Source organism: Sminthopsis crassicaudata, chromosome 5 (genome assembly GCF_048593235.1).
Source record: "Sminthopsis crassicaudata isolate SCR6 chromosome 5, ASM4859323v1, whole genome shotgun sequence".
Taxonomy (NCBI): domain Eukaryota; kingdom Metazoa; phylum Chordata; class Mammalia; order Dasyuromorphia; family Dasyuridae; genus Sminthopsis; species Sminthopsis crassicaudata.
The window spans coordinates 269,969,203-269,983,797 of record NC_133621.1 but is presented as its reverse complement, the minus strand read 5'-3'; the positions used below and the strand labels follow the sequence as shown (position 1 = coordinate 269,983,797).

Here is a 14,595-nt window from a genome sequence, read left to right as displayed (position 1 = left end):
TAATTGTATCACTCAAAAATCTATGAATTGTATAATTACTTCCTAATTAGGATTAAATGATCATGTTGGTTCCAAATGATTCAGTAGATTTGTTTCATCAGTGCCATCTATAATTCTTTAAAAGTTCTGTTAAGCTTTTATTTAAATTTTTAAAATCCTACAAAAACTGGAAAACATTTAGTTATTCATACTTCTTGTATTTTGTTTTTATGCTTGTATTTGTCATTTACACACAAAGATGATATGAGGGACTTTTTCAAGTACTGGCTGAAATTTAGATATACTATGACAGTCAATCTAGTAACTCTCAAAATTTGAAGCACACATTTTTTCTTTGCACTTCCCAATGAAATCCTGAGAATTTGATGAGATAGCAACAAAAACCACGGAAAGGATTTTCCTAGCAAAGTAGCATCTGAGCCTATGTAAGGATAAGACAGGTAAAGACTTAAAAAAAGTCTATCTGATTTATCATTTAAGATACCATTAATAACCTTGAAGTAAGAAGTTTCTGTAGAGTTTAAGGCCCCATACCAGAAAAAAAATTAATTTTGGAGTAACTATAAATAATCATATTTATGGTAAATAATGGTAAATAGGGGTAGTAAAATTGAGATGTCATAATTAAACAAAACAGGAAAGAAACTTTAAAATTAAATGTTTATTGCATATTCCCTTAAATTTGTCTCTTTCATGCATCATAATCCTATGTTTGCACATTTCAAACTAGTGCATATGTATAGTTTTATCATATTTTAACAGAGAATATTTTAAAAACTTATTATCTCTACTTTTTTTTTTTTTTTTTTTTTTTTGGTCAAATTTGTAAGGTAAAGGAAGAAAAGTTTAAAGGCTGGTCTTCAAATAGGTTCTTTATTTTGAAAAATATATATACTGAAATTGAAGTACTTATTTGGAAATAAAGATTCCATGATGCTTAGAAGAATTGATAGTCCTTTCACCAAACAACCAACCAAACAAACAAACAAACAAACAAAAACCTTATACTGAAAGGACGTTAATTGTGTGCATTTTCTGCAGAAAGTATTTCATCATAGTGGATAAAATTCTGGTTTCAAAGCAAAAAACACATGCTTTCAAATCTCATCTCTTAATTGATACTAGTCTGGTGATGTTAGGAAGTCCCTAAACTTTGAGGTGTTCTTCCTAGGGATCTTTTAAGTCTGTAAATTTCAGAGAAGGTAAAACCTAGGTTTTACTCATTTAATAATTCGTTGTAAATGAACCACAAGTTAAAAAATATAGCTTAAGACTCTATTTTCTAATTCCAGATATTATAAATAATGAAATGTATATTTTAAGAAAAACAAGGCTTTAAAAAACTATTTCAATATAACAAACATTCTTTATATCCCCACATGGAGATAAAATTTCAAAAGAGAGTTGGAGGCCATGATCCATGAGTTGTTGGAGATTTTTTTATATGTTAACAGATCAAATGCCAGAAATAAGCAAAATGAAATCATCTAAGTGGAATTTGAGTGCCAAGCTATGAAAAAAATGTCAGGTGGATAAAAATGTTATATTGAACTCAAATATTTACTTTTCAGATGCTTCAAGAAGGGACTCTGTAAGTAATTCTCAGAAAAGTGAGTGTCCCACGAGTTCCAAGGATGTGGGGTATTCAAGATACTACCCTTGCCAATCTCTGCCTAAGACTAGAAATCAGGGAGTCTCCACAGAGATGGTAAAGATTCTCCTAAAAGAAAATTACACAGCTGAAGCTGCAGCTAACACTAGAAGTGGGCCTGACACTGGCTCTAAGGTTGGAGTTGTCCTACAAAAACCAGTCCCCAGGAAGCGGTCTGAACCACCTGTGCAAAACAAGAAAGACAGAATACAGAAAAAAGGTAGGGTCTAATATTGTGACTTATTTTATATAGATTATTTGCTCCATTTCTTACATTCCAATGCTCATTGGAATAGGTAAGCAAAATTAATGATTAAGTCATGTGATAACAAAATTCACTTCCTGTGGTTACTGCTTTAACACATCAGACTCCAGGAAGTGCCATTTTTACAAAGTGTATTGATTTTTTTTCTCTAATCAATGGAATTTCTACAAATGCTGAAAGGGCCTAGTCTAAATTTATGTGGTAATGTGTGCTAATTGTCTTTTGAGCAATTAATTCTAGTTTCTGAATACCTTTTTTTAATGCTTCTAATTCTACAACCTTGAGATTGAATATTCCCAAATAAAATCTATAGATGAATAACCTTTTTTTTTTTTTTTTAATCTTTTTCCATTATTTATAGCTAACTTCTTCAGTGGTAAATTGAGTCAATTTAAATTTTCCCATTGATTAAATGAGCTGGTGAGGTGAAGATTCCGAGTAACAATTTCAGTAACATTAACTTGGATGAAGTACAATCTAGATACCAAGGAATATTACTGTTAATTGTATAAAAAATCTATGAATTTTATAATTATTTCATAATCAGGGTTAAATGATTATGTTGGTTTTCATTCAGTAGATTTCTTACATGTCCGTGTAAAATATCTGTTCAGATTTTATTTATACTGTATGAGGATGTATTCTGATGGAAGTGGATATCTTCAACATAGAGAAGAGCTAATCCAATTCCAATTGATCAATGATGGACAGAATCAGCTACACCCAGAGAAGGAACACTGGGAAATGAGTGTAAACTCTGAGCATGTTTTTTTTTTGTTTTGTTTTGTTTTGTTTTTGTTCCCAGATTACTTTTAGCTTCCGAATACAATTCTTCCTTTGCAACTACAACAACAAAATTCGGTTCTGCATATATATATTGTACCTAGGATATACAATAAGATATTTAATATGTATGGGAATGCCTGCCATCTAGGGGAGGGGGTGGAGGGAAGGAGGGGAAAAATTTGGAACAGAAGAGAGTACAATGGATAATGTTGTTAAAAAAAAAAAAATTACCTATGAATATGTACTGACAAAGAAAATGTTATAATTATAAACATTAATAAAAAATAAAATATATATATATTTGGAGAATGTTAGCAAACAAGCATGCAATTGCTAAATATGACAATAAATTAAATGAGACTGATTTTAATGTCAAAAAAAAAAAAAGATTTTATTTAAATTTTTAAAATCTAACAAATCCTGGAAAACATTTACTTATTCATACTTCTTGTATTTTGAATTTCTGCTTGTGTTTGTCATTTGCACACAAAGATGATATGAGGGATTTTTTTAAGTACTGGATGAAATTTAGATATACAATGACAATCAATCTAGTAACTCTGTCAAAATGTGAAGCTAGTGTGGTATGACTATTCTCTGCACTTCCCAATGACATCCTGAGAATTGGATGAGATTAGCAACAAAAACCATCTAAAGAATTTTCCTAGCAAGGTAGCATCTGAGCCTTTGTAAGGATGAGACAGGTAAAGGCTTAGAAAAAGTTTATCTGATTTAGTACTTAAGATACCATGGAGTAAGAAGTTTCTATAGAGTTTTAGGCCCCAAACCAGAAAAAAAAGTTTTTGGAATGACTGTAAATAATTATAATAATTATTAGACATGGTAAATAGTGGTAGTAAAATGGAGATGCCATAATTAAGCAAAACAGGAAAGAAACTTTAAAATTAAATGTTTATTCCATATTCCCTTATATTTGTCCCTTTCATGGATCATGATCCTATGTTTGCACATTTCAAATTAGTACACAAGTAGTTTTATCATAACAGAATATTTTAAAAAGTTATAATCTCTCCCCCTTTTTTTTTTTTTTTTTTTTTTTTGGCCAAATTTGTAAGGTAAAAGGAAGGAAAGTTTAAAGGTTGGTCTTCAAATAGATTCTTTATTCTGAAAAATATATATACTGAAATTCAAGAAGTACTTATTTGGAAAAGAGATTCCATGATGCTTAGGAGAATTGATAATCCTTTCACAAAAACACTTACACTGAAAGGATTGTGTGCCTTTTCTGCAAAAACTATTGCATCATAGTAGATAAAATGCTGGTTTCAAAGCAAAAAACACATGATTTCAAATCTCATCTCTTAATTGATAGTAGTCTGGTGATGCTGGGAAGTCACTAAACTTTGAGGTGTTCTTCCTAGAAATCTTTTAAGTCTATAAGTGTCAGAGAAGGTAATAGCCTAGGTTTTACTCATTTAATAATTCTTTGTAAATAAATCACAGATTGAAAAAAATCAGCTTAAAATTTTATTTTCTAATTCCACATACTGTGAATAATCATATATATAGTTTAAGAAAAAAAGGCTTTAAAAAAAAACTTTTCTCCAACTATTGAAATAGTTTCTTTGTATCCCCACATGGAGATAAATTTTCAAAAGAGGCCATGATCAATGAAAGGGAGGATAGGCTGAATACTGAAAACAAAGACTTGTTGGAGAGTTTTTTATATCTTAACAGATAGATCAAATGCCAGAAATAAGCAAAATGAAATCATCTGAATAAGTGGAATTTGAGAGCCAAGCTATTAAAAAAATAATGTTAGATGGATAAAAGTGATGTTCTATTGAACTCAAATATTTACTTTTCAGTTGCTTCAAGAAGGGATTCTGTAAGTAATTCCCAGAAAAGGGAGTGTCCCACAAGTTCCAAGAATGTGAGGTATTCAAGCAATTACCCTTGCCTAAGGGCAATCCCTGCCTAAGACTAGAAATCAGGGAGTCTCCAGAGAATTGGCAAAGATTCCCCTAAAAGAAAATGACACAGCTTAAGTTACTGCTGCTAACACTAGAAGTGTGCTTGATATTGGCTCTAAGGTTGGAGTTGTCCTACAAAAAGTAGTCTCCAGGAAGCAGTCTGAGCCACCTGTACAAAATGAGAAAGACAGAATACAGAAAAAAATTAGGGGTTAATATTCTGAATTTATTGTATAGAGATTATTTGCTCAATTTGTTAATATTCCAATGTTTATTGTAACAGGTAAGCAAAATTAATGGTTAAGTCATGTGATAACAAAATTCACTGCCTGTGGTTACTTCTCTCAGCAGATCAGACTCTAGGACGTGTCTTTTTTACCAAGTGCATTATTTTTTTCCTCTAGTTAGTATAACTTCTATAAATGCTGAAAGGGCCTAGTCTAAGTTTGTGTGCTAATGAGTCCTAATTGTCTTTTGTGCAATTAACTCTAATTTCTGAATTTTTTTTTTGTCCAATCCTAAAACCTTGAGGTTTGAATATTTACATATAAAATCCACATATAAATAACCCTTTTTAAAAAATCTTTTTAGATTATTCATAGGTAACTTCCTTTGTGGTAAATTTCAATTTATATTTTCCCATTGATTAAATGACCTAGTTAGGTGAAGATTCCCAGTAACAATTTAAATGATATTAACTTGGATGAAATGAAAACAAGACAGCAAGGAATATTATTTTTAATTGTATCACTCAAAAAATCTATGAATTATATAATTATTTTATACTCAGGGTTAAATATTTATGTTGGTTTTGTTTCAGTAGATTTGTTTGATCTGTGACATCTACAATTCTTTATAAGTTCTTCTAAGCTTTTATTTAAATTTTAAAAAATCTTAACAAATTCTGACATTTAGTTATACATACTTCTTGTCCTTTGTGTTTCTGCTTGTATTTGCTTGTATTTGTCATTTGTTCACAAAGATGATATGAGGGACTTTTTCAAGTAAGAGGTGACATTTAAGTATACAGTGACAATGTTCCCTTGACCAGTCAATTTAATAACTCTGTCAAAATGTGAAGGTTGTGTGGTATGACCTATTCTGCACAGAATCATGGTGCTAGGGACTCTGACAGGGTGGGTGAGCCACTGGAGATGGGGGTAACATAATGGGGGAGGCACCCCAGAGATAGGGAGGGGCATCTTGATAAGATACTATCTGATATTTTGATAGCTTGGAATGGGGAGAAGCATTCTGATATTCTAATGTATAAGATCTTTTATCTTTTTTTTTTTAAAATTTTTAAATTAATTTTATAATTATAACATTTTTTTGACATTACATATGTGTAGGTAATTTTTTACAACATTATCCCTTGCACTCCCTTCTGTTCCAAATTTTCCCCTCCTTCCCTCCACCCTCTCCCCTAGATGGCAGGATTTCCCATACATATTAAATGTGTTATAGTATAACCTAGATACAATATATATGTGCAGAACCGAATTTTTTTGTTGTTGTTGCAAAGGAAGAATTGGATTCGGAAGGCAAAAATAACCTGGGGAGAAAAACAAAAAATGCTAACAGTTTACAACTCATTCCCCAGTGTTAAGATCTTTTATCTTTATCAAATATTCTCAGGGTGGGTGAGCCACTGGATATGGGGGTAACATAATGGGGAGAGGCACCCCAGAGATAGGGAGGTGCATCTTGATAATAATCTATCTGATATTCTGATAGCTTGGAATGGGGAGAGGCATTCTGATATTCTAATGTATAAGATCTTTTACCTTTATGAAATATTCTGATTAAGAGGTAGAGGTAGTTTTGCAGGATTGATCAGAATAATTATAAACTGAGGCAGAACAATTAGGGAAACTGAGGCAAGACAGTTTAGGAAAACTGAGTCAGGATAATAAAAGAGAACTGTGGCACAACATTCCATACTCTCTCTCTTCAGAATATTCAAATTATTGAATTATTCCTCTAGAAGGTCTTAGCACCATAATTTTGGCCAACCCAAATAAAATAATAAATATAGCAAATAAAGCAAATAAATTAAACTAAAACTAGAAAAATTCAAAGACTTATGGCAAGGACAAGTCTCTCCCTGATAACCTCAGAGTTATTAGCATAAAAACAGCATTCCTCATTTACGGAGGCACACAAGCCTCCCTCTTGCAGAAATAGCAGGTCCTCTGCAGTTGGGGAGCATCTCAGCCAGAGAATCCACTTTGAGATGGACAGTTCACTGTGAGTTAAGTCTGTGATCATTTGTGAATTTAACTCAGCCTCTGCTTATATAACGAGTAGCAGTGCTCAAGACAGTCCTGCTGCCCATCCTAAGAGGAGCACCCCAATTCTGTCAGGGATTCCATAGAGGGGAAGAAGTAGGGCCTAAAGTAGGTCCACCTTTCCCTTCTCAATAGAACAGGAGCTGCTATTAGGAAAAAGCTTTCTGAGCAGAGTGTCAGAGTATAACACAGATCAAAGCAGGCAAACCCCGAACTTTTAGAGGCCTGATACAAAACTACAAGGTCCTTTTGAGAATGCTGAAGCACTAATTAAGGAACTGGGGTAACAGGAGTGGAGAAATAGATCAGAGAGTCTGCCAGTCCCAAGATAGGTGTCTTGGGATAATATCCAAATAATTTCCAACTCCATCTGAACTAATTAAATGGGGTGGGGCAGAAGTACCTAAGAAAAATACATCAATTTCCCCAGTTTCCTAACCAGTTTCTTTCTTCCTCCTTTTTTTTTTTTTTTTTTTTTTTTTGGTTTCTCATGGAAAAGAATTGTGAAATAACGATTCCACATATAAATCCCAAGAGTCAATCAAAATTCTTATACATAACAGACTAGTACAGTAAGTTTCCTAAAAATCCCTCAAACACACAGCAACAGTTACATAGTTTTAACAAATCCATGCCAAATTTTGAAGTCTCTTCAATAGATGACCCAATCAGAATTCCTAAATTCCTTCATATCAGTCCATCTGGGGTAAGGGACGAAGCTTCATTCAAAACTGTATCAGGCTGGGCACTGGTAGGAGACTTTCAGTCCATGCAAGGGATACATATGGTGTGGCCTGGCATGCTCACAATCAAAGCTGATTATGATCAAAGGTCCCAGAAGCAAATCAATACCTGTAATTTGACCTAAATCTAGAACAAAAAACACATTCTAACAAATAAAGGTTAGAATAGTTTGATACAAAATGTGAAGAGGCCAATATGAACTGACCAGCAGCTTTGTTTTCTTCATAGGACTGGAAAACGGCTGTCAGCTATAGTCCCATTAGATAAAACAGCAGTTATGCTTTTGTCCTTTTATTAGCTAGAAACCTTGAAAAAAACACAATATCCAGTAACAGATAGATGATCAGATTAAATACTTATTTGCCCACATATTTTTGATATAATGATTACATATAACCAGGTTGGATCAGCAAAGTATGACATATAACCAGATTGGAAATAGCAAGGTATGACATAATTGAATTGCATCAACAGTTTCTATTGATTATTGCTCTGATCATAGAAATCAGTCACAGGAGGAAAAAAAAAATGCCAGGGCACAACTATAACATAATATAAGCAGTTTAAACTTAACTTTCAGCAAAACAGGATAAAATTGCTTTAATTCATTTGTACTTTAGTTAATTGTTCCACTAACTGTGAGAGCATGGAGCTTTAAAACTCCCAAATAGCATTAACTATAAGCCCAAGACATTTTACTTCCAATAACAAATCCCATTAACCAAAGTTTCAGGTAAATCCTAAACACATATTTATCATAGCCTTATATTTATAAAAGTAAGAATTTCTCATTAAGTTCACTTCTTTCATATCTAAGACAGTTTCATAAATGAACAACATACATACAAATAATTTTGCTTTAAAATACTTAATACATAGACAAATATTCCAAATTGCATATTGTTCATAACAGAAATATTTTCAAAAGGACAAAGAAAAACTAATATTTTCAGAAACTCTTTAAATGACCTTGGATAGAATCAATTAAACTTATACAGAATACCCAATTCTACATAAACGAATCTGAAAGATTCTTTAAAATATCACTTAAACAGTAGAAGCAATTAATATTTGAACCAGTAAGGAGCTGTAGTTTGTTTAAAAATAAACAAGCCACAATCTTAATGGGAGGAGGGGGATTAGATTGTTCCTTTCCATGTGGTCACCTTTCCCCCATTCCACCATGTTCCCCACCCCAACTTCTCACAGCTAACTTTTTTAGGGTTCCATTTTCTACAGGATACACTCTGCCAACAGAATAACAGGCTCCAACCTCATGGGATATCTCTTTTTTCCACTGTAAATGGCAAATTCACTAGGGATTTGTGCCTTTTTGTTCCCTGTTTCTGAAAAGCCATTTTTCTCTCTTCCTCCTTCTCTCACATCATCTCTTCCTGTCCACCCCCTCCTCTCTCCTCCCAATGCCTACTTGCTCAAACCTTCTCTGACATACTTTAAACACTCCCAAACCAATAACCTTTCTAAATAAATGCTCCCTTTAAACTATTAATTACTTTTGCAAATCAATCTTTCTTGCACTGTCTTTAAAACACTTTTTAAAAAAAAACTTTAGTCTTCATGATTCCCAAATAACTTTGAACCAAAATTCACAAAACTTATACATATACCCAACAGAGCTTACAAATTTTTAAGGCATAACTCATAGTTTAGAAATCATCCAATACTTCTAGAAAGCAAGATACCATGTAAGTAGGGAGATACAAACACAACTTCAGAAGGTAAGTTACTGGCATTTTGTTTTAATGATCTATATTTTAACTTAAAATCCAATCAAATACAGCTTTAAATTCCCAATAATATAAAGCTGCTTTTCCTATCATATTTCAAATAATGAATTTCAGTAAACATCATAGGTTTTTGTTGTTTTTTTTTTGTTTTTTTGTTTTTTTTTTCTCTCTGGCCCCATGTGGCCATTATTCCCAATGGACTTTTCCTAAGCTCCAACTTTGGCCAGAGTCAGAGCCTTTAGAAAAGTCAGATCCTTCTTTACCTAATTAAAGGCATATGACCCCTTTCAGGCAAGTTGACAGAATTTCTTTAACAAGCTATTGTTCTTTTAATATTATACTTAAAGATAGCTAAATCTAGCCTGCATAGGCAACAGTAAAATTATTTCCCACAATTTTAAAACTGCCCAAAAGAATACTTAGAACAAATCTGGCATGCAAAGGCAATAGTAAACTTATTTCTACAATTTCAGAATCATCCTAAAATTCCTATTCAAATGTTGCCTCCAAGCTGGACTTTCAAAGCAATTAGCATAAACTCCTTTTGTTCTCTAGAGACCTTATCAGCCTAACCCAAGCCAAGCCAAGCCTGAATTTTAAACTACTTCAAGGAAAAACCCAAGTGCCAGTTTTAAAATACTTACAAATTAGTGCAACAAGTTAAAAGTTTAAAATCAAAATTTTATACTGAGTACAACATTGAAATAACCAATTCCCAAATTCCTTAATCATTGTTTTTAAACCTTTAGAAGAGCTCTTAACCAACGGGACAGACAAGTCACACAGAACAAAGAACACAAATCACACAAACATAGACTGTGCGGTTATAACATAAAACAAAACATTTAACTCACAGACTAGGGGCTGTCTGGAAACCTTAGAATCTAAGTCCTGAGGGAAGTTGTAGCTCAAGAGTCTTCCCTCCCAGAATCCAAACAGGAACCTTTTTAGGCTTCCAGGCCCATTCTGGTGCATTTCTCTGCCTTTACAGAGAAGGCCCAGAGGTAACATGCTAGTACCAAAAGGTACTCAAAACCAGAGAGTATCAAAAGGTACTCAGAACCATTGAGTGCCACATAGTGTTCTATTGGCACTTCTTAGAGTTGTATGGCATCAGCCCAACTAGATTTGCCAGCAGTTAGACCAGACAGAACACTTACCCTACAAGGATTTGAAACCAGATTCTCCCTTGGTCAAATGGAGGTGTCCACCATCAAGCATCAGACACAATTGTGGCTGAAAACTGCTCTATCGCAGAGGCTCTGGAAAAAATCCTGAGGGCCAGCCTCTCCCAGGCCAAGAACTCTGACCTCCAGCTGCTCGAGGCCCAAGGCAGAGACCCAAATGTGTCTATTCTGTAATCCTGCTCTCATTTTCTAATATCTCCCTGGAAAGCCTCCAAAAGGTAATGCTGGAGAAACTGAGGCAAGATAGAGATTAGAGAGTATTTAATATTTTATTAGAAAGGGAGAGATTTACTGGGACCGAATGGATCCAAGGTTTAGTCCCAGGGCTGAGTGAGACTATCATCTCCAAGAATCCAGCAAACAATCTTGAGTTCTCAATGACATATATACACGTGGCTCAGACATAGAAGGTAGATTGAGGCAGGGGCAGAGTCAGGGTGCTGAGAGCAGGACCAGGACTCTGATAGGGTTGAGGTGAGCCACCAGAGAGAAGGAGGACATAATAAGGGGGGAGGTACACTGGAGATGGGGAGAGGCATCTTGATAAGACAGTACCTGATTTTCTCATAGCTTGGGATGGGGAGAGGCATTCTGATATTCTAAAACCTTTTATCCTTATCAAATATTCTGATTAATAAGGAGGGGTGGTTTTACAGGATTGAGTAGAACAGTTATAAACTGAGGCAAAACAGGAAAACCCAGGCAGGACAATTTACAGAAACTGAGTCAGGGTTAATAAAAGAGAACTGTGGCACAACAGGTAGCATCTGAACCTATGTAAGGACATGAAAGGTAAAGACTTAGAAAAGGTCTATCTAATTTAACATTTAAGATATCATTGATAACCTTGGAGTAAGAAGTTTCTGTGGAGTTTTGAAAAATAGTATTTGATATGTATTATGTAATATAATTATGGCAATCATAAGGATAACATCCTGAGTTAGATTTCTATCATTACTCACAAGTTTATACCACAGCCTGCAGCACTATGGTTTACCTGAATAATCTCTCTCTAAATTAACAACAACAAAAAAAGACGGAAGAGTAAACTTAAAAAGTGTAAGGATGATGTTGTTCTTTTGAAGAAAATATTATAAAAACATTTTATTTTCTGTAGAACCCTCATTTTTCTCCAGGTGAAAATTCTTTACAATTTATCAGCAGAAAACCTTTAGGAGTGCTATTTTCAGTCAGCTTGCTAACAATTTTCTTCATGATTTTATTTGCTCAGTATGCCCCTGGGAGTGTTCTAGAAAGAGCTGCAAGACATAGGCTACGCTGGCATCTAAAAATCAAAACATACAAGGTGGTATTTTGTTGGGACAACATGAAGATAAGATTATATTATGTAGATCATGTGTTTTCTGTTTAAAAAATGAAAAAGAAAAATGGTATCTGGAAGCTGAAGAAATAGGGGATGGAATAGAGCCTATGATTAAATACATAGCAGAAAAAAAAATTGCATGAAGTCCTAGTGCTACTCACAGGACCTATAAGCAGTATCACAGAAGGGTTGCCTGAACAGGAAAAAAAAAATAAGAAATAGTATTGGAAAGGGAGAGAAGCCTTCAATGGACAAAGAGAGTGAACACAGTTAGCTATGTATGATGTAGAGTGACTGATTGGCTCTTAAGAATTATCTCTCTTAATACCCATCCAGCCTTTGCATTGTGTTTGGTTTTAGTAAAGCCAATGAGCTACTTTCAGTTTAGATATGGTTAGATATACAGATAACTACTTCTATGGTATGAGAAGGTGCCACATAATTCTTTTTGATGATAGAGAACTAGACCTCTGTTTTCATGAAATTGTCTCAGAATGGTAGAGCACTGAAAGTTTAAGTGCTGCTTTGTTCATAGTCTATTGTGGTTCACATTAGAACTCGAATTGGGACCTTCCTCATTCCTGATCTGCCTCTCATACTTTTTGATCTCTGTCATCCCTAGATCCTGAAAACTTGGGTTTATTTATGCCCTGTGTCTTTTTAGATAAAATGTAAAATAGAGAAAATGGTTATAAAATCTCATTGTTAAAAAACCTTAAGGAGCTGCTGATTAAAGGCTAGATTGTTCTGTTTCTGTTCAGACTTTTGTACTGTAGGCTGATGACAGTAAATGGTGACAAAAGTGAAAAAAAGAGCAGGCAACAGGAAGTGCCTGCTAACAGGTAGTGGAAGATGGCTTCCTTGGAACCAGGGGGAGAGAGCAAGTAAAGAGTCTCTTCCTTTCACACAGAATATGAGAAGCTCCAGATGTACTGGGAATACTTTGTTGCCCACTTTGCTGACCCTAGAATCCACTGAACTAGTGAAAGGATATGGGTGACCCAAGAATGAAACAGAAACTAAAAACAAAATTTTCCCCAATTGCTGGGGAAAGAGAGAGAGGAACCAGTTACCACTAATCATTCAGCAGATGCAGAATTGGGGGCTCCTAAAGCCCTGGACAGGAGGATTCTAACTCAGCTTTGAAGTTTTATGTCATACTGCTTGTTTTCTCTCTCCTTTTTCCACTAAAGTATTTTGGTCATTTTCCTTTGTTGTCCTGTCTTGTGTCCTTTCAGGCCATCTGATGAAATCTCTTTCTCATGTGTAAACTCCATAAAGCTTTTCTGAAGTTAGCTCATTTTCCTGACAGCGATTTCCCAATATCTCAATTTGTTGGATTTTTTGAAAAGTGTATTCATTACAAACATGATCAGCTAATGTAACAGAATACCTATTACATGACACTAAAATCCATCGTAAGTTTTTATGCAACTGAGACAAAATACCCATTTTTTTTCTGAATTTTTCATAAATTAAATACAGATCAAATGTCAAATAATAAAAAAGAAGTATATATAAATATTCATTTCCCCTAAGGTCCCATGAGTTCATTGGTCTAGATATTTTCGAAACTGATAATCTAAGGGTGACTTCCCATACCAAACAGTTATATACTGTCTACTTCATTAATTTCTGAGGTACAGAAAAATAAAATAATCACTTTAATGATTCCCTTTTTTTATTAATTTTTATAATTGTAACATTTTTGACAGTACATATTCATAGGTAATTGTTTTTTTTTTTTTTTTTTTTTTTTTTTTTTTTTTTTTTTTTTTTTTTTTTTACAACATTATCCCTTGTCCTTCCTTCTGTTCCGAGTTTTTCTCCTCCTTCCCTCTACCCCCTCCCCTAGATGGCAGGCATTCCCATACATATTAAATATCTTATAGTATATCCTAGGTACAATATATATGTGCAGAACCGAATTTTTTTGTTGTTGTTGCAAAGGAAGAATTGTAGTCAGAAGGTAAAAATAATCTGGCAAGAAAAACAAAAAAAAATGCTCACAGTTTATACTCATTTCCCAGTGTTCCTTTTCTGGGTGTAGCTGATTCTGTCCATCATTGATCAATTAGAATTGGATTAGCTCTTCTTTATGTTGAAGATATCCATTTCCATCAGAATATATCTTCATATAGTATCATTGTTGAAGTGTATAATGATCTCCTAATTCTGCTCGTTTCACTCAGCATCAATTGATGTAAGTCTCTCCAAGCCTCTCTGTATTCCTTCTGTTGGTCATTTCTTACAGAACAATAATATTCCATAACATTCATATACCACAATTTACCCAAATATTCTCCAGTTGATGGGCATCCATTCATTTTCCAGTTTCTAGCCACTACAGAAAGGGCTGCCACAAACATTTTGGCACATATAGGTCCCTTTCCCTTCTTTAGGATTTCCTTGGGATATAAGCCCAGTAGTAGCACTGCTGGGTCAAAGGGTATGCACAGTTTGATAACTTTTTGGTTATAATTCCAGATTACTCTCCAGAAAGGTTGGATTCTTTCGCAACTCCACCAACAATGCATCAGTGTCCCAGTTTTTCCACACTCCCTCCAACATTCATCGTAATTTGTTCCTGTCAAGTGATTTTCAATGAAGCACACACAAAATATACACATAGTAGCAAATATGTTTCACTTCTAGCATCATATAG

The 14,595-nt window shown here is 34.0% G+C and overlaps 1 protein-coding gene across 1 annotated transcript in view; it reads left to right on the top strand.

Moving 5' to 3' along the window:
* Positions 1 to 14,595, top strand: part of LOC141544634 (uncharacterized) — a 117,723-nt gene that overhangs the window by 32,168 nt on the left and 70,960 nt on the right. Inside the window, exon 15 of the mRNA XM_074271029.1 lies at positions 1,572 to 1,871. Within this exon, the coding sequence (XP_074127130.1) occupies positions 1,572 to 1,871 (300 nt within the window). The remainder of the gene's footprint in view (positions 1 to 1,571; positions 1,872 to 14,595) is intronic.